The following is a 26664-nucleotide window of genomic DNA, read 5'->3' on the forward strand; positions in this document are numbered from 1 at the left end:
ACTATACCAGTGGTTAAGTAATGATCTGATGTAAGCTAAAAATGACTGTTCCATTGTGCAACAGTTTAGTTGCGTTATGCATCAAATTTAAAACCCGTCGAAAATTCCATGCTCATCGCCGAAAATCAATCAAATTATACCCTTCACGGGTTAAACACAATAATATCCATGAAATTCTTAAAGAAACCGAAAAAATTATGCAAAATTTATTCAAACGCTGAAATCAAAATTTCGCAAGCTTCAATCATTGTTTTGTGTTTGTTGGGTTTTATTGGCGGCAAATTAATTAAGTTACTTAATTACAGGTACAAGACGGTCAAAGGTCGATTCCCGCTTACCTTTCGCAAGTTCTCCTCATCCGAAAACAGGTTGACTTGTGCCAAAACTTAATTTTCGAAAGCTTTTCGATTGTCCATTAGTGGGAGTTTTGCAAGTAGTTCCTTTCGGTATTCGCCAACGAGCATACCCTGTACGAAAATATAGTATCTACTTATATAACTGATACACACTAATCCTAGAGGGTATCAATAAATGCAGCATACCCTACCTTTCGTTTAGATAAATTTGCGTTAGAAGAGACATAATGATTGATCGTGTGCCAATTGTAGACGAACCAAAAGTGGAACCGTTTTTTAGAGAAATGGGAAGGGAGGGGCGGGGATTGTTGGGGGAGACCATTAGGAATTTTTTTTTATTTTTGCTGCCTTTTGTTCACTGCCAAATAAATTTCATTTTTATTTGCCTTCTTTATTTGTTTTTGTTGCTGTCGGTACGCAATTTAAGTGAATATTCGGTTTCTAGTCAAACCGGTTCGTATTGGACAGACTTTTTGGGAATTTGTAATTCAGCGTACTGATATATCTTATGTATGTATATTTGTAGATAAGAACCAATCAATTTGGCAGCGAGTAAGTAATTTTACATTTTATGCTGGACTTTTATTTCGCAAGAAAACTGTTATTCGGTTATTTAACTATATTCAAGCAAAGAAACAATCTAACAAAGAATTAAGATTCTGCTAAGCCAAGGCTTATAAATGCAATACAAAAATATTTAAATTAGCCCATATTGTAATATTTCAATACTGTATTAAGTTAAAGGGATTCTTTTCGTAGAATCCCAGTAAACTGATAGAAAATTCTACTAAAGATCAAAAGTAAAGATTCACACTGAAATATATATGCTACATACATCTATTTGTTGTGAAAATATTCTACCCAATTAATCCTTAAAAATGTTGGCCGGCTGCCCCGATGAGCTGCCCAATCCGCACAAGAACTGCCTGCACGAGATGCTCCAGGCGTTGATCTGCAACGACAACGATGTGAAGCGCTTGAACACGGAGCTAAGGAATCTGAATCTAGAGCTAAAGGCGGAGCTGGCCAAGATTAACAAGGCGAACCAGAAGTGCGGGCACGAGAAGAAGGGCAAGGTAGTTTGCGAGAGCACCGAGGATGTGACGAAATTCGCCCAGCGGATCAATAGCCTGGAAGAGGTGACAGCGCACTTCACCCAGCGTAGTGAGGAGATTCGAAAGAGGCGGGACAACATCATCATCTATGCCCGCCAGTGCCTGTATGCCTACAACGAGGAGAAGTGCAAGTTCAAGTCGTTCCACGAGAACACGGTGGACTACATAAAGCGGACGGCGACACTCTCCCAGGATGCGGAGGTTATCCGGGCATGCGGAAAGGAGGTGTGCGAGCTGCATAAGCGCTTCGTGCGTGAGGTGGCCAAGCTGAAGAGCTGCGAGGCGGAGCTGCTGCCCTTTTTCAAACTGCTCAAGGATTCCGATCCGAAGACCTACTGCGAGTGCTGCTGTTTCAAGGGATACGACTGGATGCCCAAGAGCAAGAATCTGGAGGCCGTGGATGCAATGGCTGGCGAGATCAAGGAACAGATGGGCGACGTACTGGTCAGGGCCTTCGCTCAACTGCACATTCATTCGCCGCAGGATCCACGCGCCTTTATTGCCGCCTATCTGATGAATCTTGATCGTAACGAGCAGGAAATGAAGGAGAAGCTCGTGATTTTCCAAGCAGATCCAGCAGTGCAACCCCAGGAGCTTTCGGATCCCACATTCAATTGCGAGGATATTTGTCCGAAGCCTGAATGATATCATTATTAATCCACGATTGTATTCGAATAATAACTTTAAATTGGCGAGCTAAGTACACAGAATTTATTGCCACCAGCGGAAAAATTTAAATGAAAAGCGGCTTTCTTCAAACATTTTATTAATTCAAAATAAACACGCAATACATTTTGGGACATATGGTTTTCTACGTAGTAGTAGTTATATTTAATCCTTAGGTTTTCGTTATACAAAGGAAATCACATATAGAGCTGTTATAAACCTTATATACTCGGTTTGCATAGCCATCTAAGATCGGGTAAACAATGCAGCTTGGATATAAAGACGGCGTACGGTGGCTATGATTTATTTCTTGCGACGATTACGGCGCCGGGTGTTGGGATCCGGTTCCTTCTCTGCAATGCCTGTAACGGTGCCACCCGCTATCTCGGTGTTGGCCAACTTTTGCTGATTGTCCAAAAAGAACATAATGTCGCGAAGCTGTTCCTTTAATTCGGTCACCTCGGCGTCGTGGGTTTGCTTGAACTCGTTGTACTGCTGTTCCAAGAGTTTGTATTTGCCGTGCCAGGAGCTCTGGTTGCTCTGCAGTGCCTTGGACAACTCACGCTCTTCGTTCAGCTGCTTCTGTACATCCTTTAGCCTACAAGAGCACGAAATTGGTTAATATTTGGTTAATTAGGAAAGGCGATGTGAATGTATTTCTTACTTAGCTGTATGCTGGGCCAACTTGCGCTCCAAATTGACCTTTTCTTTCTGCATGTTCTGCTGAAGCTGTTGAAGCTCGGAAACCTCTGTCTTGGCGTCGTTGGCAGTCGCCTTGTGGTTCTGCCACTCCTGCTCCAATCGTTCCATGCGCTCCTCATAGTACTTGCGCTGTGTGTCCAGCTGAGAGGTCAACAGGTATGTGAACTCCATCTGCATGGAGTCAATCTTTTCCTCGCGCTCATCTTTCTCGGTTTGCGATGCCACCAGCTTGCCGTCGGATTTGTTTTGAAATAAGCGATGCACAAAGTTGTCACCGGCATAGTCCCATACGCTTGAGGTGCCCAACTGCATGGCAAAGGTGTGATTTGTGGCCCGGAAGTGTGCAGCAGCATGTCCTCCCTGGTAGCGTCCGCAGCCCACATGTCCGCAGATCAGGCAGATCCATAAGGAATCGGTGCCCTCGCATTCCATGCACACGGAATCTTCGACCAGTCCAGGAGTTTGAACATGGCGGCACACCGGACAGGTGGAGTCACCCCATTTCATCAGGCAGCTGGCGTGGAAGGCGTGATTGCACAATATGGTCAACACTCCATCCACGCTCTCGTCCATGCGCTCCAGGCACACTGGACAGGTGGGTAGCTCGGTGTGTCCCATTGGTGGTGCTCCATGCTCGCTCCTTTCCACCTCTGATACCCAGACCGCGTGGCACAGCGAGTCCGGTTCCAGTGAGTTGTAAGTACTGCCATTATAGGACTTGTAGAACTCCAAAGCGGATTCATTCGAGCGGAATCTATAAGAGTGTGATTATATTAGTAAATATCCGTGAATCTGTAATGTCAGATTGGAACGCCGCTTACTCCAAAAGCACCATGAACTGATTGGGGCTGCCGTCACGTACAATCTGGATGTGTTTAATCTCTGCATGACAGGGGGCAATAAAGTTCAGCAGATCGTGGCAGTTAAGAGTGGCCGGCACGGCCAGCAGGCAGAGTTGGTTAGATGGAGCTTCCTTGATGGCCTTGCGTTCGCTGAAACATACAGAAATAATGGTGAGTGAAATATTTAGTAGGATAGAGCAGAGTTAACCCACTTTTTCTTGTAGAGATGGATAAGACCTTTGGTCACCTCGACGATGGGATTGCCGGAGAAGTACCCTATCTCTTGGGGAAAGTTGGAGGCGCTGGCTCCCGCCTGGCCATCATCGCCGCTCCGAGGAGTTATCTCCCGGGAGCTGCCCGCCGAGGGGCTGTTCACATGCTGCACGGCGGCTACCCAGTTCATCTCCTGCTGTCTGGGTTCACTCAATTCCCGCTTCCAACGCTGGTTTGTGTACGTTTCGATGGTGATGTCGCGGGATTGGCGAAGTCCGCGGTCGCGTTCCCGCTCCTTGAGCACTCGGGGATTGGTTGGATGTTCGGCGGACACAGCTCCCTCAGAATCTGTTCGAAAATATAGAATTAATGCACTTCCTTTGTCCGAAGCTATCGTTGCTGCATTGAATTTTACCTGCACTGGGATCCAAATCCGTTTCGATCTTGATCACACACAGGGAAATGTTTTCTAGCATGACACGGGCATAATTTTCATTAGTTTTTATATATAAAAAAAAGCCTAAAGACCGTTCAAAGTGTAATTTTCTATTTTACTCTGTGCGAAATGAGTTTGTTATTTTTCTATGTGAACTAGTTCGCGCGGAGTGAACGGCCATCGATTGCTTCGCGACAAAAGTGTTTAGTTCAACAATCGCTTATCGATAATGCCTACCAACACTGATTGTAACGTACCTGGATTCAAGTCCATCGAAATTCAAAAGATTAAAATATTAATTTCGTGCTCGGTTTAGCAGATTTTCATCGCCAATAGAGAAAATGTATATTTTTACTCGTATGAAATGATAAGTGAATGGAGCCAATAAAATAAAAGTGATTTCCTGTGGAACAGTGTGCTATGAAGTAACATACAACTTGTCGGCTTCGCTTGACAACTTCGGCTGTGGCCACTTCGGTCGGATCCGCTTGGCGAGTTGGCCAAAACAAAGCCAGTGCGTTGCTGTTGCTGCTGCGTATCGGACGTGTTCGGTGAGCCAGACTCGCGTCATCCGTGATTTGGGCCATAACAAAAACAAGTTTACGAAACTTACGTCGTCATCTCGTTCTTTCCCGCGCGCGTAAACCAAGTCAAAATAAAAGAGAAGCAAAACAAAAAGGCTGTCCAAAGGAAATTGCAACAAATCAAAAACCAAAAGCGAAAGCAAAAGTGAGTGCAATAGTTTTTTGTGATTTAATTCCATACCGTTTGCTGCAGTAACCATGGGCTGCGCCCGCGGTTAACACAACAAATTGATTACCATGGGCGCGGCGGACCAAAGTCGATTGTAATTGCAATTACCAAGATTGGACCACAAAGTACATTTAACCGCACACACACGTGCAACATTCAATGTATGGACGCGGCCGTAAAAACGGTCATCGCAAGGAGTCAACCTATTGATTTTTGGTATTATTTATTAAGGGGTTCGCCCATAAACCTGCTTACCAAATTCGCAACTGGCTCACCTTTCTCACAACCGCACTCATATGCTAACAAACAAGACCGGAGATCAAAAATAGCCGTGGGTGCACAGTGAGAAACATTTGTGCTGAATTACCTCTTTTAATATATTTACTGTCTATTACTATGTGTCTATGTGTCTTTACTGTCTATGTGTCTTTGTAGTTTGAAATATTAGTTAAACCTTAAATTTCATCAATCAATCATAACTAACTCAATCAATGAATGAAACTTTGCGTTTCCTTGCCAAATATTAATATTAAACGCTCTCACCACTTTTAAGTGAAAGTAAATTTAACCTTTCTATGCAAAATCTAATTTATAAATAATATAATCTCCATGGTGCCGCTTTTTTGGGCCAGTGCATGCGTGTGTGAGGACGTCAGCCCGTTTCTGGGTTGCTGCTGACAGCTGCCAAGTGCCAGGAGCTTGTCGTCAACAAGTCTATCAAAAGCACGTTTGTCATTTTTGTTGCACTCGCCCAGCCAGCAGGTGGCACCTCCCAGCGCCACCCACCCACTCCATCCACTCCATTCACTCCACCCACTCGGCGTCTCACTATGTAAAGCGTGTGTGTGTCTGAGAGCTGCTTTTGTGTTCGCCAATTTGAAGTTTGTTTGAAACTACATGTATTGCCCCCTCGCTGACATTCATCCCGCAACGGCGCTGAGCACTCTGCCATTTTCATTTGCATTTTCGCCGTCCCGCTTTTCCGCTCTCCGCCTTCGGAAGAAAATCAATTGTTGTATGCAATAAACGCAAGGCGAACGGAACGAAACGCTGCCAACCAGTTTTTGCAGCGGAGCCAAAATCCGTTTTCAGTTTACATAAACCGAGTTTGACTCAAAAAAGTTGGCAAAACCATGGTTTTTTGTTTCCCTCTTGCTGTTAAATTATGCACAGTTTATATATAACAAACGGTAAATAACTAAAGCTAAATAGTTTATTGATTTCCCAAAAATTTCTTAGCATCAGCTTTCGCTAATAAAATTTTATTTAATTTAACTATGTTTACTTTTAAACAAAGTGTGCTCAGCTACACACCTTTTGTGTTGAAGGAAACACTAATAAATACTTAATTTATTGAGCTTCTTTTAATTACCCCGCTTATCCTAAAAGGTAATCAATTATTAAAAGCAATTTACTGAGAATATTTAATTAGGCTTAAAGCTGTTTGTTCCAGCCTGCAAATTCAATAAAATGAGTAATGTTTTTAAAGAGCATTTCTGCCAAGCATATTTAGTGCGAAATTAATAAAACCATTGAGCTGTGTATTATAATTAGATGTATAATAGAAAATCTATAACTACTTTTTATTCAATTTTTGTGTGCACTTTGTGTGAAACTCGTTTGTTTCAAATCGATTCAGCTGTTTAAAGCGGCGTCTGCAGCCGGATTTAAAGTTGCATCCAAGAGCTTAGTGACTTTAAAGCTTAGTTTTAGTTTACATTTCACACCTTGCAACAAGCAGCACCCACAACCCCCCGCCCCTCGTCTAGGAACCCCCCCCCACCCCTCTGCCGACGTCGACTGCGCTGCTGTTGCTTTATTCAAATTGAGTTGTTGTTTATTCATGCATTTGTTGCACTTCCCTACGGTTTATTGTTGCCCCAACACCAACGACGGCGCAAACACTCACATGCACTTGCTTCTTGTATGTTCATTTGTGGGGGGGAATCCCCCCGCTAGATGGCACCACACCCCCTCGCCGCCCCGCGCCACCCAACGTTCTCCAGGCCTGACATTTCTAGCTCGACTCAAGTGTCTGTTACGTTTAAATGTCGGCTCATAGCTACAGTTGCAGTTAAAATTACAAGCCAACTCACATGTATGTATGTAAGTAGATATACATACATACATACGTACATGTTGACATGTGGCATTTTGTATGTCTATATGCATAAGCAGTTTGTTTGGCTGTGTGCGAAGTTGGCTTGAAGTGCACTTTCACTTTTTATTCACCCATAAACAAAAACTGGCAAAACGACAATCGTGGTCCGTCTCTTTCACTCTCTAACTAGCCAGTTATATCTCTATCTCTTCCTTTTTCCATTCCCACTCTCTTTCCATCTCTTTCTGACTTTATTTTTTGGAAACTTCTTTTGGCCAGTGCTAATATGCAATCGGTGGGGGTAATCGCGTTTTAGTTCCCATTGTACCCATTGCCATTTCGAGCATTGTAATCCCAACACACATTATAATTAGAAACGTATTTGGTATCAATCAATATCATCTGGCTTAGATAAAGAGCATATTGAATGAAAGGGCAAAAGTACAGAACTCATATTACGCATACGCAGCGTTGTACCAAATTAGACCTGTATGTGGGAAAATGTGCTTTTCATGTATTTACGAATTCAGGCTAGGCCTAATCAAAATGCAATTAAACTTGGCTAAGCACCACAAAAAGGGAAACAGCCGAAAAATGAAATAATAAATACGCTCTTGTGGTAATTTCATTTTGTTGTAGTAGAATGGGTCAGACACCCAAGAGTTAGCTGGGATTAGCTTCGTTAATCCACTTTGTACTAATTATCTGTGAACTAAGGCAATCTGTTTTTTGTTACACATCCCTCTCTCCCTTCATACACACAATGTGTCCAATTTGATTGATTTGGTTTGGCTGGGGGAAACCTATCTTCTAAGCTATGTATTTTGGGGGTTTTTGGAACTTAAGCCATCCATCAATGTCAACAGATTTCGGTTGCCAAAAAAAGAACTAGGTTAATTAAAATTTTATTGCATTGTATTGTATGGTATATACAAGTAAAGAATCCCTAGTTACTCAATATTACCCAAGAAGTCTGTAATTGGAAAAAGTCCAACAGATCTATTACCAAATCCCGAAAAAAAGGGATAAGCAAACGGAAGAGAACGACGATGAAGAGCAAGGGAAAGAAAAGGGCAATCATTTCAATAATCCAAATAGCAATCAATATGCAACTCAGACTCCAATTTCCATGCCGCATTGGCCCCAAAGTTGTTTCGGTTCCATTTTCGTTTCACCATCCAGGGAACACCTAATAAAAGCTTATTTGCATATGAATGCCTCGTCGGTTAAGGGAATTCAGTGTGTAAATTGTGCAAAAATGCGAGATGAACTTCTTTCGGGTCGGCGCAATGGCAATGGGAACTTTCGGTGAGTTCTCCACCTTGCATCTCATCTGGCTGAATGGGTGTGGACGTGTACAGGAGATTGACATCCGGGAATGTCCTGGCCCCGGAATGCCAACTGCCTTCCAGTGTGTGTGTGTGTGTGTGTGTGTGCCTGTTTGCTCGTCTGCACTCATTTGTTTGTCCCCAGGTCGAGGATTTTGCATTCAAGTGCATCCATCCCAGGTTTTGTTGTGCACTTTGCCGGGTCAGCCGTTGCTCATTCGCCAGCTTCCCATGCCCTTCTGTCCGGCGGAATTGCCGTGCTGATGGTGATGATGCCACCTGCTGCGTTGTCAATGAAATTGCTCTGCATTGCAGGGACAACGCTGCGTATACGCGATGTGCAACGCCAAACAAACACGCTCTGTTTAAGTCGTTATTTTTTTGTTGTGCGCCACGGTTAAAAAACGGATGCTAAAAAATACCCTTTTGAAAAGTTTATGCAAAAAAAAAGCGGTTGATTTCATTATAATAGATAAATTAAATAAGGGTGCGCATGCAATTTAATAGACGGTAGATCAAATTTTAAACAGTATTTGAGGAAACCCAGTAACTAATAATATATAACTTTTTTTGTTTAATTTAATATAAATTTTATTTTAATTAAAAATGGTTTTTCCTAAAAATGTTTGGTAGATTGCAAAATTAAAATACTTTTTATGCTTCAATTTAAAGGGTACAATCAAATCGAGCTTCACAATTGTTGTACCCATCTTTTCACCTCTCCACTGGGTATTTGCATTGGCAGTGCGCTTTTTTGGCATTTTCATTCTCTACAAACAACAAACAAATCAACTTATTTGCCAGTTTCCTGCCCCTCTCCACAGCCTTGCGTTTCTTTGGTTGTTGGTGTTGGTTGCACGTTGTTTGCTTGGCACTGATTGAGTGCAGTTTTCGCATACATCAACTGCCAGCCGACACATACGCACACACACATTCGCAAGTCGGCCGGGTTTGACTTTGGCCAAAAGAAGAGTAAATTATGGCCACAAAAACGGGGTGGAATATCTTAAAGAAAAATAGAAAAATATGAAGCCTCAAGCACAAAAGAACACAAACCTGTTTCAAAGGAGAAAGCAAATTTAGCACATCACGTATATTACCACTAATCCCAAAAAAAAAAAAACAGGAAAAACTCTTTTGCTAATTGGAATAAATGATGGCCTTAATTGCTTCGTGGGCCTTCAACTCGAGTTCATTAAAAAGTTAAATTAAATCTATCAGCCATCAGATGGCCCTAATTCCTTTGGGACTTTGGCCTACGATAATCCTTTTCAACATCAACATTATTACCATAGCCATCAGGGGTCGTCAAATCGTTTCGAGTTTTAATTGAAATGTCAGAGTCTCGAAAATTGTTATGGTCAAAAAATTGAATTGAATTTTCCTATGCATATTTTATGGAATTTTGGCAATTTTGTAGTGTTGTCCTTGTCGTTGTCATGGTTTCAGTTTAATTGCCCGTCGGTGTTTTGCCTGGGTTTTTAGAGATTTTGTTGATGTTCAATTAGGAATAGAGATAGATAGATAAATAGACAGATAGTTTTATACGGAGATAGTTTACCGAACGAGTTATTCAATATTAATGTAATTGATTAGCAATCGTTGGCTGGCCGCTTCGAGTTACAAATTTCTGCACGAATTAAAAGTGACATGGAGAGTGAAATTCATAAATATCTAATTGTGCGTCAGCTCAATGGAGGATGTCTATTTTGTTTGTGGATTTTCGGAATTTCAAGTAGCCTGAGGCTTTAAAACACTGGGCATTAAATTTGCAATAATATTCGGGCAGTTTTCCCCTGTTTAACAATAAATTTGTCATGGTTTCGGTAATTAAAAGGCTTCCATTCATTTTTGTTTTATTTTACATAATATATTCCAGCATAAAATCGATGTATAGCTAAAAAAAATAATGTTTAGTTTAGTTTCTTCTCAACTTAACTTAACTTCAACTAAACAAAGCTTTAAATGGAACACGACTTTCGATAAATGTAAGCCACCTTGCCCATTCAACTTAAGCTCCTTACGGAGCTGCCCTTTTCGCAGAATGCACTATATAACCAGTCAATATCCCGGCATTTTCCATCCCAGATTAGCCTCCGTCCATCGCAATTCCTTCATCGCTCAAACATTCTTGTTGCCGGAGTATTTAAGTTATCTTTGTGCGAACTGCATTTCTCTTGGCGCAAACAAACATTCCCATCAAACTGTTATCCCATCTCGACGGGCCAATCAACCATCCTGGCCCAGCGCCCTTCCAGCGGGATAGATCCATCAATGGCTGAGCAAACATTTCATCATCGTCATCGTTATCATCGATTTGTAATGGTCGGGGAAGAGAAATGGGAATGGATGATGGTGGGGAGGGGGGGATCGGGGCATTGGGGAATTCCCCTTAGTTCTTCGCCAAATCAAATCTTTAAACTTGTGCAGCCATCCAGAGCTTATCGCTGAATTCCCAGGCAGATATGCCCCCCTTTCACTGCACCACCACCATTCATGCAACATTTTGTGCCACTTGTCTGGCAATAGTTTTGCAATAAAGTTTAACGCATTTTTTTTAACTCGCATTTCTCGTTTTATCCTCCGCTTTTTTTTTGCCCAGCACTTTTTGCTACATCATCGATTTTTATTGAAATTGACACTATCTTTGGTGCGCGGGGGTGGGGGGTGGTAGCTGTGGGGGATTGAGGGGAGCCCCCCTTAACGTGGGCGTTCAACATGAATCCTTATAACAATCTCATTGCGAGGGACACTTTTAATGAGCAGCAACTGGAGCGAATCCACTTTGTTGCCTCAGCTGTGGGGCAAATGCAAAATGGGCAGGCAAATGAAAAGTTCTTATAAAGTTGCTAATTGGATTTGATTTCCCGATATGAACGTAAATTTGATTAAAAAATCTTCCTAGCTCCTCCATTTGTCTCTGCCAACGTAGCTAGCTGCCTTGCTCTTTCTCTGGTCGATTTTCATTAAGGTTGCACAGAAATTTCATTAAAAATTTATTACCAACTTTTTTCCTCCATCCCCCCGACCCTTTTTTTATTTTTATTTTTTGTTCCGCTCTCTTATTTTCCTCCTATGCCATCTGTCTGGGAGTGCGGACAAGCTAATAACCAACAAAAGTTCACAGAGACATAAAACAAGGCTGCAGCTGAAAGGGAGAAACAAAAGCGAATGCGAACGAGAAGCAGTTAATAAAAAGCAGAAAGCGAGAATAAAGAAATGGAAATGCCAAACGAACAGTAAAAGTGGCAACAACGAATCGCAATGGCCAAATGTAGCTGGTCAACACAAATCCAAAGTAGCCAGGCTATGAATGTAACATTTGGGTTTCTGAGTGTTTGCAAAAGTGTAAGCCAGCGTATCTATATGTACACATCAAACAAAATATGGTCAGTCATATGACAATATACAAATTGAAACTATGCGAAAATAATTTAAAATGGTGCATAAAAGTATGCAACGAAAATCAGAACAAATGAGGCCATAGCATACTTTTGGACACTTTCATAAAATGAATCAAAATACTAGTGATATCATTCACTTTGCAACAAATTGGTTTATTATTTTTGAATATATTGTTATTCCCTCTTGAATCCGATCTTTTTTGAGTATCTTGTTCGCAAGCAATAATTTTTCCATGTGCATAATGGGTTTTAAAAGACGCTCAACTGGTTTTTGTGTTGGCCAATAAAAGAGAAGAGCAAGAGTGGTATAAAGACAAGCGCAGCCATCGAAACGAAAGCAAAATTAAACGACGCGAGACAATAGCGTTAAAAAGTGTGGCAACAGACCAACAACCCAGGGCCAAAAAAGGCAACTCCAACAGCATGTGAGATCATAAAATTCACACAAATGTGCAGAGACCCATGAGCACATGTGCAGCATATCCAGAAACGCAAATTGAGTCAGTAAGTCAAATCGAATTGAATATGAGTGCGGAGTGCGGTGAATTTTCATCGACATATGTGAATTTTGTGAATATGGTGAATGAATGAAAATGGCACAAGTATAAAGTATATACAGGGGTAAATATCTGATTAAATTGCTCTTACTGCGGGAAATCGTGGTGGCCAATGTTGACAAGAAATTTCAATTTTAATGGATTACAGTTCAGTTGGTACTTTCATAAATATAAATAGAAACAAGGTAAACTTTATTCTGAGTTCATTAAGTCCGTCACGAGTTCAGATTACTGCTCCATCCATTCAAATTTTTGGTAATGTAGCCACATTAACGATGGCCAACATGGTAGATTTTATGTTGGTCCTATTAAAATTAACAACTTATCTTGTGGCATCTTGGCTGGCCTGAACTTGTCTCATCTGAACCACATCTCATCTGATCTCATTTACGACTTCTGTTTTAGTACCATCTATTATGTAAGTCATTAGGTTGGCCTTATTTTATGGCTAAGCCCTAAGTTCGTGCCACTTCTGAATCCTGAATTCCTCCTCTTCTTCAATAATGAGAGCGAAGGGAAATTTATGGGACTTTCTAATTCGCTCGTTGGTTGCTCGATGGCTCCTTTGATTTGCAACCCCCTGAGAGCCCATTGAAGTGAAAAGATTTTTCAATGGCTAATTAATAACTTTATGGGTGAAATGGGTGGCGAAAGAGGGGAATGCACTCAGCTAGAGAACATAAATTCTTGACTAAAGTGTGCGCTCGAAAAAGAGCAATTTATTCGCCTAAAGCTGAAAGTGATAAAGTGTGTCAAAAAAGACCATGTGATTTGCTCGTAGAAATATTTTAAAATGTATTGTTTTTTGTGTCTGGATAAGGTTTTCTTATATTCTTTGCCAACGGAACCCATTACGCTCTTAAAAATTTTGCTAGTTGTTGACGTGAGTTAAGTGCACTCTTTTAAATTGACTTACATTTGAAATGCCATTTCAATCGAAACCCTCTGACTTTGCGACACTAAATTTGTATACCCACTGATCCGAATTCGCAATGAGAAACGATTTCCCTAACTTTACTCATGCAAAATCCATTTCCTCTTTTTTACTTGTGCTCCACAGAACCATCGCCATCGCCATCGCCATCAGCATTATCAGTGCGCATAATGGAAATGGCGCTCCTAACAATCATGTAAAATTGGTGTAAAATGCAGACGAGATGGAGACCCGGAATGAAGGAAATGGGAGTCGTGCGAAAGGCAATAACACATCAAATTGGTATTAGAAGTTGTTACACCGACGCCCCACGCCAACTACATTTATATATATAAAAAGGGGGCGGCAGCTGGGCGTGGCCACGGTGATACAAATTGCAGGAGCAGGATCCGTAACATTTCGCCTGCCTGTCGCTGGTTGCAACATAAAAGTCAATTAATGTACAATTACAACAACATCAGGACCACCAGCAACAGGAGAAGCAACCGGCTTCAAAAGGCACCGAAAGATTAGGGGGCGAAGTGAGGAGGTGAGGAGGAGCAGAAATTACTGCAAATTACACGCAACGAGTCCTGAAAGCTGCGGTCCAAGTTGGAGCAAGAGCCGGAAGCCGAGTGGACCGAGGAGGAGGAGTCGGTGTACCAGAACCTAGAGCTGGTCCCATCAACGCCACCACAGCCTCCCTGTCGCCAGCCTCAGCCTCAGCCCCATACCCATACCCATACCCATACCCATTTCCATTCCCATCACCATCATCGCCATCAGCCACTCCACTGCCATCTATTGTCCAGCGGTGGCGGCGACAACAACAGCGATAGCGATAGCGAAAGGGACGACGAAGGCGGCGGCAACAAAATGACTTTCGTTAACAAGCTGAGCAAAAGCTTCCGCTGGCTGCGCTGCTCGACATTGTGCGCAATTTTGTTTTATATGTTCTTCATTGGCCTGATCCTGCACAGCACCAGCCAGAAGTTGCAGCAGCAGCTAAAGGAGCAGGGAACCAGCAGTAGCAGCAGCAGCAGCAGCAGCAGTAGCAGTAGCAGCAGCAGTAGCAGCAGCAGTAGCACGCAGGCAGACACAAAAATGGCGCCCAACGTGGGGCATAATGGCGCCCAACGTTGGCCGAATACGCTGCAGGAACTGGAGCAGCAGCAACAAAAACACGAGCAAAGCATGAGACTCCAGCCTGTGGCAAACAATTTGGATTCGAGGAACGAGAATAACCATCGCCAACCCCATCCACAGTCGCAAAAAGTGCAAAATGCCAGCAAATCCCCTAACCAGCCAGAAACAGTTATTTTAGCGGCCAGCAATGTGAATGAGAAGCAAATACTGGCAAAAGCTTTCAAACGGTAAGTTTTCCCCCATTCGCCTCTGAGTTATGGCCTTGGCAATTCTGGGCCTCGGTTTGTTCGGTTTGTTCGGTTTGTTCGGTTGATAATTTGGCACTAGTTCGCTGGCTCCTTTATTGTTGCGCCGGACGATGTTGCCTGCGGCTTTTATCGCCCCAACACTCTGACTCCTCCCAAAGAACCAACCCTCCCCTCCCCGCATTCAGTGCCCTTCTCCATAACTGTGTGTACGACAAATTGTAAAAATTAGTGGCAATAGCAACAGCAGCTGGAATTGATGGATGCTCAGTCGCTGGCAAGGTTGGTTGGGTCAGATTCGATCAATAAGGACACGGTATGAGATTTGTTCACTGCCATGGTTTTGATTCATTCCAAGCAATCAGAGTAATCGAGTTACAAGCTTGCCGCAAAGCGAAGATAATAAACGTTGATTGAAAAGTTTACTTGTCTAGTATTGAATTAAATGAGTCCCAAGTGGGTTAGAGAATCCAAGGACACGGGCAATGTTTTATCAGGAGCCTTATGCATGTATTTAATAATCACCATATTTAATAACCCCTTTGCCACCAGGCTTTTGCCATCTTGTAATTGGTTTGCCGGAAGGCCTCCAGATTTCTATCCGGCTGACTTGCACTATTCGCCTAATTACTTAAACATGGTATATAAAACGTTCTCGGCTCCTGCACAAGCGATTAGGCAATTGGCCAATTACTTGGCTTCACTAGAGGTCGTAATAGATTACTTGATGGCTGCCAGTGTTTTTGGGGCGAGAGGTGGTCAGACGGAAACTGAAAAGTTTCCAGTCATGGTCCTGAGCGAAATTGCAATTTGATGCTCTGGGGTTTTTTGGGGGTAATCAAGCAGTCAGTATGCCAGGAATTTCCCAAACCAAAATCCAACAGCAATGGGAAAATACGAAAATAAAACTTGAGGTGTTGAAAAGAATTTCAGAGAAAATACATTTTTGAGGGGGGGCAAATAACGGATGGAAATCAAACTGTCACTGCAGATTCATATTTATTCGACTTCTTGGTTGCCAAAACTTTTGGCCTCCTTTAGCCAGTGAAAGCAGTCAAAGTTGCGGTTGGTAAACTTGAAACGTCTTTTGGCAAAACTCATTTCAATTCAATAAATAATAAAACAGAAATTCCCCCTGCTGTTGCGATTTCCAAATTTTAAAGATGTCCGACTGGGACCTTGAGCCGTTTAACTCTTTGGGTCTGCAAATTCCAGCTGAACTATCCTGCTGCTAATGAGAGTTTATGTAAGTTCAATTAAGTCTGAGGCAAAGTGAATGATAGAATTTGTGGGCTTCGATTGACAGTTGGTTAAAGTGCGGATACTCTGTGCTCTTACGTGGTAATTAAAACCAAATGGATCGATTTACCTATGCTATTAGTATAAAGCAGCAACAATTAATCTGTGTAGAACACAAATTTATATTCAAAATTATTATTGAATCATACTTCAAGGTGGTAAGTGTGTGTGTTATCCTTTCTCATTGCATGGCTCTTAAGTACTGTACTGCTTTCACCTCATTGCATTTTCAGTTTGGCCCAAGGCCATGGGCACTGGGGCACCTCCGCCCACCTTTCAGTTTCTAACGACCTTCGGCTGATGCGATAACCAGTTAAAACCCCTAAAGGCAGCCACCAGAAAGCTGTCCATCAGGAGAGCAGTGGCTGTGCAGCGGTGTCCATCAGTAAACGTAAACGGGGGAGAGCTTAAAGCAAATACGAATTCGGAGGAGGTTATCCGACACCAGAGTTTTTCAAAACTCCGTGCGGCAGTTGGTCAGAAATCTCTCGAGGGTATTTCACTTAGCCTGGTGGCCAGAAATCCGGTTTCAGCAGTGTCCGTATTTGTTTATAGACAAATGGCGACTGCGTGCTTATATGGCCGCACGTATTTGCAGAGCATTTATTAATATTTGACGAATGATAACATTTAAAACCATCGACACCCGAGGGAGTCCGGAATTTATTCGATTTTCTGCTCGAACGAAATTAACAATATTTGCATAGCATTTGTTGCGCCGCATATTTGCAATTTGTTTAAGCCAGACCAAAATAGATGCAGATATACAATATATATAGAATTACGAACAATTCTCGGACAATCGAGCTTAAATCAATCAAGTATCGAGTTCAAATTCCGGCAGAGAGCAATTAAAGTGAAACAGGAGCGGACACTAAATGGCTTTTGTGGCGCGGCAAATATTCGGATCTTTAAGGTCCCTCGGGGGCGAAGTGAGTTATGTGGGGATTTTCACATGTCGCCTTCGCATTAAATTGCAATTAAACTGACCAGAAAATGTTGTGATAATTGCGTTGCTGCCTGAAATTAATAGCCATCATTTGGCGAAAGTCCCGACCCCAAACCCTCGAACTTGGCGACTTCTGCCTCCTCCCCCCCCCCCCCCCCCGTGGACCGTAAATGTAAATTCCATTTTAATAATGCGGCTGCACCCGCTCACGGTCTGACTAAGTCAGCGAAAGCAAAACCGCTAGCAATAAACGGTACTGCTGCACTGCCAGCAAAACAAAACGAAAACGTAAACAAAAAAGCTGGGTCGACCTGGCAGACTGGAATGGACCGCTACATTACAATAAAGCGAAAGCTCAGCCCGGAAAATTCAGATTTGGGAAACAAGCCGAAAAATACACGCGATAACTCTACCTTGATCAAAAATGTAGCCCCTGCAAATACCAACAGATTTGCCTTGCTGGTAGATACCGCTGAGGACGTGCCGCTGGGATCCGTTGATATCGAACCGAAGAAAACAAAGCCTCCGCCAATATACATCCGCGAGAAGAGCACAAGCCGTCTTGTAACTACTTTGATTGGCCTTATTGGGAAAGATAGCTTTCATATAACTCCCCTCGTAAGAGGTTCTATCAACGAAATCAAACTTCAGACGAAAACGGAGGACGACTACAGAAAAGTCACAAACTATTTTACCGCACAAAAAATAGGCTTCTACACCTACCAGCTTAAAAGCAGCAAGGGCCTGCAAGTAGTCCTGAAGGGCATTGAGTCTGATGTTACGCCCGAAGAGATAACTGAGGCGCTAAAGGAAAAGGGATTTTACGCCAAAAACGTGTTCAATATCAAAAACAGAAACAGGCAGCCCCAACCACTCTTCAAGATTGAGCTTGAACCAGAAAACAAGCCTCCTAGAAAAAACGAGGTTCACCCAATTTACAAACTCCAGCTCCTTTTGCACCGTAGGATCACGGTAGAAGAGCCGCACAAACGCAACGCTCCTGTACAATGTACAAACTGCCAAGAGTATGGCCACACGAGGTCATATTGTACACTTCGCCCGGTGTGCGTAGTCTGTGGAGATCTCCACGACTCCAAACAGTGTCAAATTAACAAAGAAAATGCATGCGAGAAAAAATGTAATAACTGCGGGGGCAATCACACAGCAAACTACAGAGGCTGTCCAATCTACAAAGAGCTGAAAATCCGTCTTCACAAAAGAATGAACACGGCGCGGGCACACCAAGGATCAGCTACCCTGATACCATCAGAGACAAATCCTGAAGTAATTTTCTCGAAAGCAGCTAGTTTCGCTCCCTGGCCTACATTCAACACTAACAAGACAACATTTGCTAACGTTTTAAAATCAGGTATGACGCCTCCAACCCAAAACTCCCGAACTCCACATGAAGTGCACACAAAATTAGACACACAACAAAACTATCACCCAGCTGCGCAGCAGGAAACAAAAACTGAAGCTATGATGCAAGCCTTACAACAGAGCATGATGGAATTTATGACATTTATGAAGACCACCATTCAAGACATGATGCGTAATCAAAACCTTTTGATACAAATGCTTGTAGCCCAACAATCAAATAAATAATGGCTACCTTACGCATAGCTACGTGGAACGCCAATGGCGTCTCACAGCGCAAACTTGAGCTAGCTCAATTCCTACATGAGAAGCATATCGACGTAATGCTTCTTTCGGAAACTCATCTCACAAGCAAATACAATTTTCAAATAAGAGACTACCATTTCTACGGTACAAATCATCCCGACGGAAAAGCACACGGTGGCACCGCCATACTCATAAGGAACCGTATGAAGCACCACTTTTACAAAGAATTTGCGGAAAATCATCTTCAGGCCACATCTATCAACATTCAGCTGGATGACAACACTCTCCTTACACTAGCGGCCGTATACTGCCCCCCCCGTTTCACAGTATTAGAAGCTCAATTCCTGGATTTCTTCCAAGCACTAGGGCCACACTTCATTGCAGCAGGCGACTACAACGCTAAACATACTCACTGGGGATCGCGACTTGTGAACCCAAAAGGAAAACAGCTTTATAAGACGATAATAAAAGCCACTAATAAACTTGACCATGTTTCCCCCGGGAGTCCTACATACTGGCCATCAGACCTCAATAAGCTGCCAGACCTGATCGACTTCGCAGTTACGAAAAATATTTCCCGCAGTTTGGTTAAAGCTGAATGTCTGCCGGATCTCTCATCTGATCACTCGCCTGTACTAATTCACCTCCGCCGATACGCAGAAAACGTGAAACCACCAACCAGACTGACCTCTAGCAAAACAAACTGGCTCAGGTATAAAAAATATATAAGTTCACATATTGAGCTAAGCCCAAAACTCAATACTGAATCTGATATAGAGAGCTGCACGTGTGCATTGCAATCCATCCTTACTGCAGCAGCTCTTACTGCAACACCCAAAATAACAAATAATACAATTAATTCAAAAAAGACCAACGTACAAATCGAGCAACTCGTCCACGTAAAACGTCGCTTACGCAGAGAATGGCAATCTTCCAGATCCCCAACTGCAAAACAAAAGCTAAAAGTAGCCACACGGAAACTGGCCAACGCTCTGAAACAAGAAGAGGACGACGATCAGCGCCGATACATAGAGCAACTCACACCAACAGGCACAAAACAAAAGTCACTGTGGCGAGCCCACTCAACTCTTCGCCCACCGACTGAAACCGTTTTGCCGATAAGGAATTCATCAGGTGGCTGGGCCCGTAGTGATGAAGACAGAGCCAACACATTTGCCGCTCACCTACAAAATGTGTTCACGCCAAACCAGGCTACTAGCACATTCGCGCTACCGTCCTATCCCGTAAACCGCCATCAGCAACACACCCCAATTGTGTTTCGTCCTAAAGAAATAACTAAAATAATCAAAGACAATCTCAGCCCGAAAAAATCCCCCGGCTACGACCTTATAACACCGGAAATGATCATCCAGCTGCCACATTCTGCAGTTCGCTACATAACCAAGCTCTTTAATGCCATCACCAAACTTGGTTACTTTCCACAACGATGGAAGATGATGAAGATCATAATGATTCCAAAGCCTGGTAAGAACCACACAGTCGCTTCATCTTACAGACCAATAAGTCTACTCTCATGCATTTCGAAACTATTCGAAAAATGCCTGCTGATCCGACTTAATCAACATCTGATATACCACAATATAATCCCAGCCCACCAATTTGGATTTCGCGAAAGCCACGGAACCATTGAACAGGTGAATCGTATTACAACGGAAATAAGAACTGCATTTGAATATCGCGAATACTGTACAGCAGTATTTTTAGACGTATCCCAAGCATTCGACAAAGTCTGGCTCGACGGCCTAATGTTTAAAATTAAAACATCCCTACCCGAAAGCACACACAAACTTCTAAAGTCTTACCTCTATGACAGAAAGTTTGCAGTGCGGTGCAACACTGCCACTTCCACTGTTCATACAATTGAGGCTGGAGTCCCCCAAGGCAGCGTTCTTGGGCCAACCTTATACCTCATCTATACAGCCGACATCCCTACAAATAGTCGCTTAACGGTATCCACATTTGCCGACGATACAGCTATCCTTAGCCGTTCAAGGTCCCCTATCCAAGCTACAGCACAGTTGGCACTGTACCTCATCGACATTGAGAAGTGGCTCTCTGACTGGCGAATAAAAGTAAACGAGCAAAAATGCAAGCACGTGACGTTTACGCTAAACAGACAAGACTGTCCTCCGCTCTTGTTGAACAGCATACCACTCCCGAAAGCAGACGAGGTAACGTACCTAGGAGTACACCTAGACAGAAGACTCACATGGCGCAGGCACATTGAAGCCAAAAAAACCCAACTTAAACTCAAAGCCAACAACTTACACTGGCTCATCAACTCTGGTTCTCCGCTCAGCCTAGATCACAAGGTCTTGCTCTACAATTCTATATTGAAACCAATCTGGACCTATGGCTCACAGTTATGGGGCAATGCCAGCAACAGCAATATTGACATCATTCAGCGAGCACAATCAAAGATTCTGAGAACCATCACTGGGGCACCGTGGTACGTTCGGAGTGAAAACATCCAAAGAGACTTAAATATCCCATCAGTTACCAACGCAATCACGGAACTTAAGGAAAAATACCATAGCAAGCTTCACACGCACCCCAACCACCTAGCGCGAGGTCTAATCCAGCTCAGCAGCCGTTCCCGTCTCCGGCGAAAGGACCTACCAACCCAGCGAATAAATTATTAGGGCCGTTTAAACATAGAACAGTTGGAAAAATAATACAACTGTTCAAAAAATACTTGTTATAGTTAAGATTTTTAAACTTATTGTTAGTTCTTATACAAGAAGATTCAATAAATAAAAGCAAAGTAAAATAAAAAAAAAAAAAAAAAAAAAAAATAATGCGGTGACAGTGGGCGTGAGTTTCGCCGTTCTTTCCTGGGTGTCCGGTTCATTTTTAGGAGCAATTAAATTTTATCTGCTACTGTCGCCTCATCTGGTCGTTGAAAGGGACATTGTTATAAATTTTAATTGTAAAGCGTTGTGCTATCGCCGGGCTACTCTTTCGATCCTCGGTACGATTCTGTCCCCTGTGGGCAGCCGCATGCCATCGACAGTTGGCAGTTTTGCAGTTCCAATCTCATTGCCCATGCATGACCGAACCGACCAGTGAGGCGGGACCAGTGAGGCGGGACCAGTGTCCTGTCCAGTGTCCTGGTATCCAGTGTCCTCTGTCCACGATGTTCGTGCCCCTGTGTCCAGGCTGACTTTTGCATCCAATTAGGCCTGCCAGCGGCTCCCGCAACCTGCCACGCCCCCAGCTAAAGCAACGCCCCCTCATTGATTGGGCGTTGTGCTAAAATTGCACACTTCCCTTTACCCCTTTCGCTCCACTTCCTGCGCGAACGCGAACGCACCGAAGTATGCAATAAACTTTGGCCCAAAGTTTGCACGCTGCACGCGGAAAACTTTTTTCACTCAAGTTTTCCTATTGTTGTTAGTGCGCTTAGCTAGTGTGTAGTGCGGTAATGTGATTTATGTGTTTTCGCTTTTTTTTTTCTAGAAAAGTTAACACCTTTAGGACTCAAACTGACTTGTTAAAAATACTTATTTTAGTTTCTCTAATGAGGTTGAAACGGTTGAAACTTTTTAATAATATTTAATTTAATAAACTGAGCAAGCTTCAGAGATTTATAATATAAGTTTGATTCGGAGAAGCGATTGAAAAATGAAACGTATTTATAACTTTTACTTAAAATGCGATTTAGTAATAAATGGGGATTAATATATTTGTTTATAGACCCCCTGAAAAGTATGTAAGCGAGTCGATCTAGCCATGTCCGTATGTCTGTCTGAAGCTATAAGGCTACAATTTAAGTTAAGTTAACTTTTCTCTAAGTCGAACCAAACACTTAGAATGATATTGAATTTAAGCCAACAAAGTGTCTTTACCACAAGCCCAAAGACATTGGAATTTGCAGTTAAAGGCAAAAGGCCTAGATTAAACAGTCGAAATCAAGTTTGAAGTAATCCCATTAAATTTTCAGCAGTTGGTTTTAACTTCTGCCATCAGACTTCAAAGCATGACAGCAACTTAGAGTGAGAAGGATGTGGCAGTAAAAAGAGTTGAACGGATAAATGCGAACACAAGTTCTCCACAGACTGGTGTATATGCAATCAAATAATAGTTTTATGCCAGGCATCGTGCTGTCCAAATCCTTAGACAGGATCCTACTGAAAACGAGCTGCTGGAATCACGGCTGTGGCAGAAGCAATTGGCCAACTTCAGTGGAACCGCAGGCTTATGCAAAATGCACTTTGCGCTTTTGTAACAAATCCCCAAAACCCCCCTTAACCATCCACCTGCCACTGCAAGCGGGCGTTTGAACCGTATACTTTCCCCTTTTTCGGTCCGTTCTCAAAGCCTCAATTGCAGAGGAATGTACGAATGCTAAGGTTGTTCCCATTCGCATTTTTTGCGAGTCAATTTCTTGCACGTACAAGACGCCAAAGGAAGAAACGCAAAGCCGGAAAACTTTGTTTTTATTTTCGCAGACTTAGGAGCGCTTCCCTCGCCTCATCTTACTGATCCCACTTGAAAAAGACTCTGCAGGCGACCGCAAAACGTTTCTCCATATACATTTCAGCCAAACTGGAGGGCTGGAGGAGTTAGACGTGACCGAGAAGAAGAATTAGGTGGGCGGACCGTCAAAAAGGAAGAGGCAACTTGAAACCGTTTTAGTTGCAACTTTATTTATTTATCAACTATATGCTAATGAAACCAGTGTGCGGTGGCTGCCTTCTCTTCCTCTTCCTCTGCTGCCACTTCCGTTTCCGCTGTGTCCCCACATACATACATACACACATACATTATATATAACGTATACGTACAAGCAAACACAGTTTCAGGCACAAACAATGGTTCCCGCTCCACTGCCATCCGCTGATTATTCCAGTGGTTAGCTGCTCTCTTCCTGTCACTCCAACATCCCCAGCTGCCCTAACCACCCTACCAAGTCCCAATAAGAAGCTTTAATATTTGACACCTGTTTTGGGCATTCGCACTTCATTTTGGGGGAAGGTGTGTACTTAAAAAAAATCCGAATAACAACTTAAAAAACCCGACTATAATAGAATTATTTTCTTTATTGCATCTCAAGTCCTTAGAATTGTTTCTATATTTTAGATTATTAGAAAATTTATTTAATAATGTTTTACCTTACTAGTTTTATCATAGATTTTTGGGTAACTAACTTCTTGTTAATAAAAATACATAAAGTAAATATTCACCAATTACCATAATTAGTCTTACCTATTTTTCCCAGTGCAAACGCAGCCTGCGGACCTGGGAAATCATTAGACAGCTGTCATATGCAGCATTTGGTGGGACCACATCTGTGCGGTTAGGCAGAGGTAGATTGTCTGGGGATTGGAGTAAGGTATGCTCCACCATTAAGGACGAGTCAAGTGGGCAACAGGGAATTCTTGAGAAATATCTTAGGGGGCCAGCAGATTGCTCTTAATGTATAATGTACATTTGATTAGGCCTTCGTAACTCAATTATGCTGCGAATTATTCAGTTGTTACTCAATTTAGAAAAAAAGATATACTAAATTATATTATTATCAATTCATTTCAGTGCCGATCGCAGTCGCGATGGCATTCTGTCAATCCAGGAATTGGGGCAGTACATAAATCGCCGGATTGTGGAGCACATTGATGAGGCGATTATGAACAATGCCCGCGAGTTCCGACGCGTGGATATTGGTCCTGCGGATGGTCTGATCACCTGGGACGAGTACCACCGCTTCTTCCTTAGGGAGCACGGCATGACAGAGGCGGACATCGATGAGCATGACGAGATTCGCCACACGGCGCTGAACCGCAGGGCCAGGGAGGATATGATGAGGGACAAGGCCCGGTGGTCGGAGGCAGCTCGAACCGATCTGTTCACACTGACCATCGATGAATACCTGAGTTTCCGCCATCCCGAGTCCAGTGTATCCAATCTCTTGGAGCTGGTCGATGATCTGCTGCGCCAATTCGATCAGGATGGAGACGATCAGCTAACCCTGGAGGAATTTTCCGATCTGAATGTGGATGATGACGATGATCTGATGCGAAAATCTCTGATATCGAAGACTTTGGTGGAGCGACGCGAGGAGTTCAAGCGGATCATCGATAAGAATCACGATGGCAAGGCGGATCGGGGTGAGCTACTGAACTATGTGAACCCCAAGACTCCGCGGTATGCCCTCCAGGAGGCGGCCACTTTGTTCAGCCTGTGCGACGAGAACAAGGACGAGCTGCTGACCCTCAAAGAGGTAATGAAATGCAATCGTTTCAATAAGATTTTTATAATAATATAATATTATCTACTAATCCTTATGTTTAGATGACTGATCATGCCGAGATATTTCTGCAATCCAAGATGATCGATACGGCGAATAGTTTTCACACAGAGTTCTAGCTTAATTCTTTACCATCACTAAACCTTTCACCCTTTAAGCATTTATAGTGATATTAATTTGTAAGTTATGGCACCTAAAATAGCTAATTTAGTAGCAAAGCGTCTTTTTGTTAATAATTTCTTTAAACTACTTGGATCAGATGTAAAGCAAGATGATGTAAGAAAATCATTTCCCGTGTGATTTTTCAATAATTAGCTTTTAAGGACACAAATACTCTCCGAATAAATATACGTAATTGTACGGAATTTCCAGGTTGCCTTTTTATGGGATTAAATTGTACACCCTCGCATTTATTACCCAATCACCTCGCCTCTCTTATCTCTGATTACAAATGATTTGAGCTTTTTAACAAAGTATGAAATTAAATTTCAGCCGCCATCGAAATCCTCTTAAGGACATCTTCCATTTGAGCTGACAAATCACTCCACATTAAGGATAAGTCCTTGTTCAATTTGTTTGTTTCGTGCTGTCCCAGCTCCTTGCCTGCTCACTGATGATAAACAAGGCAGGGGACTGACTAATGATAAATAAGTGTCACTTGCAAAAATTTCCATGGAATCCTGTTGCCCCTGCCATGCTAAAGGTGGATAAATATTCTTGAGATGGAATTTTACAAGCAATTGACTTTCTGATGGGTGTTAATACCTCCCTAATCTCCCCATTTATCCATCCAGGCTGACTAGGAAAAGCATTTAAAATGTACGGCAAATAGTGATGGATTAGTTGTACTGAGCTACGAACAGGAGCATCAGCCGGATGTTCTGACTACGTGAAGTGTGTGCGTGCCGTCGGAGAATTCCGTCCGGATAACGCTACGGGAATAATAATCTTCAGTCCAAGTCGCATCTCATCGCATCAGGGTAAGGCGGATCCGGGGGATCGCCATCCTTTATCCGACAATAGACATGCGGTGGGTAATTGAATCTAATTGTTCGGGAGCGCAGATAATGAGCACGTAAAACGCAAGAACCAAAAACAGGAAAGCCATAACACGTCTATGGCATCTGAATCCGAGTCAGCAAACTAAACGTATATAAGCAAAAACACATCAATTCGCTTAATAAGATACAGACGTAGGACATGCAAACAGGACTACGCATATTATATGAGCTGGGGCCAAGATAAGTGAGGTAAGAACAAATGAATGGGGTGTGGAAAGTGTCTTGATAAGTGGGAAAGTGTTGCGTAACTGATGCGCATAAAATTAGCTCATAATCACTTACCTTCAGATCTATGACACTAGATTGTGTAAATAGGCAAGTTAAAAGGATTGTTGAGAGATATATTAGGGCAAAATTAGGAATTTTAAAGAAAGTACCGAAGTCAATACATCCTTGGGAAAGTTGTAGGGTGCCAGCTCATTTCTCATTTTAAAAAGCATTTAAAAATTTCGTTTATCTTAATAATGTGATTTTTTTTCCAAAGGGACGTCTGAAAATCCTCATGATACATGAGTGCTATTCATAAATTGAGTTAGCTACATAAAACAAATGGCATCAGGCTAACTTAACGAGCCGCAAAAAAGAAGCCACATATACCACATGAAAAACAGAACCGACCAAGGCAAATGGAACGGCCTTGTCTAGTACAAATGTTTTGCATTATTGGAGCATGGCGAACTGAAGGAT

The 26664-nt window shown here is 42.6% G+C and overlaps 3 protein-coding genes and 1 long non-coding RNA gene across 6 annotated transcripts, besides 1 other annotated feature; 3 read left to right on the forward strand and 1 right to left on the reverse strand.

Annotated features, from left to right (window-relative positions):
• Positions 1–1182: 1182 nt before the first annotated feature.
• Positions 1183–2169, forward strand: CG14282 (uncharacterized protein). Its single transcript, NM_142531.2, has one exon. It carries the CDS (start codon positions 1235–1237, stop codon positions 2114–2116), a length of 882 nt encoding a protein of 293 aa, NP_650788.1. The 5' UTR covers positions 1183–1234; the 3' UTR covers positions 2117–2169.
• A 98-nt stretch (positions 2170–2267) lies between these two features.
• Positions 2268–4721, reverse strand: CG5555 (uncharacterized protein). Of its 2 annotated transcripts, NM_001275795.1 has the most exons (6): positions 4588–4721; positions 4310–4363; positions 3894–4242; positions 3661–3831; positions 2802–3593; positions 2268–2735 (listed from the first exon to the last, which is right to left on the reverse strand). In NM_001275795.1, the coding sequence occupies exons 1-6, from the start codon at positions 4601–4603 to the stop codon at positions 2441–2443; spliced, it is 1677 nt and encodes a 558-aa protein (NP_001262724.1). In that variant the 5' UTR covers positions 4604–4721; the 3' UTR covers positions 2268–2440. The 2 variants fall into 2 exon arrangements, with proteins under 2 accessions (NP_001262724.1, NP_650789.1); NM_142532.3 differs by lacking the exon at positions 4588–4721 and having other exon boundaries at positions 4310–4505.
• Positions 4722–4841: 120 nt separating this feature from the next.
• myd (mayday) lies at positions 4842–25279 on the forward strand. Of its 2 annotated transcripts, none has more exons than NM_169851.2 (4): positions 4842–5299; positions 13534–14759; positions 24205–24889; positions 24961–25279. In NM_169851.2, the coding sequence occupies exons 2-4, from the start codon at positions 14263–14265 to the stop codon at positions 25033–25035; spliced, it is 1257 nt and encodes a 418-aa protein (NP_732406.1). In that variant the 5' UTR covers positions 4842–5299; positions 13534–14262; the 3' UTR covers positions 25036–25279. The 2 variants fall into 2 exon arrangements, with proteins under 2 accessions (NP_732406.1, NP_001262725.1); NM_001275796.1 differs by having other exon boundaries at positions 4842–5059.
• Positions 16164–17211, forward strand: lncRNA:CR46039 (long non-coding RNA:CR46039). Its single transcript, NR_133419.1, has 2 exons — positions 16164–16234; positions 16310–17211. It is a non-coding gene; the product is annotated as a long non-coding RNA:CR46039 (long non-coding RNA).
• Positions 17219–21458: a mobile genetic element.
• Positions 25280–26664: the final 1385 nt, after the last annotated feature.

Source organism: Drosophila melanogaster, chromosome 3R (assembly GCF_000001215.4).
Source record: "Drosophila melanogaster chromosome 3R".
NCBI classification, from domain to species: domain Eukaryota; kingdom Metazoa; phylum Arthropoda; class Insecta; order Diptera; family Drosophilidae; genus Drosophila; species Drosophila melanogaster.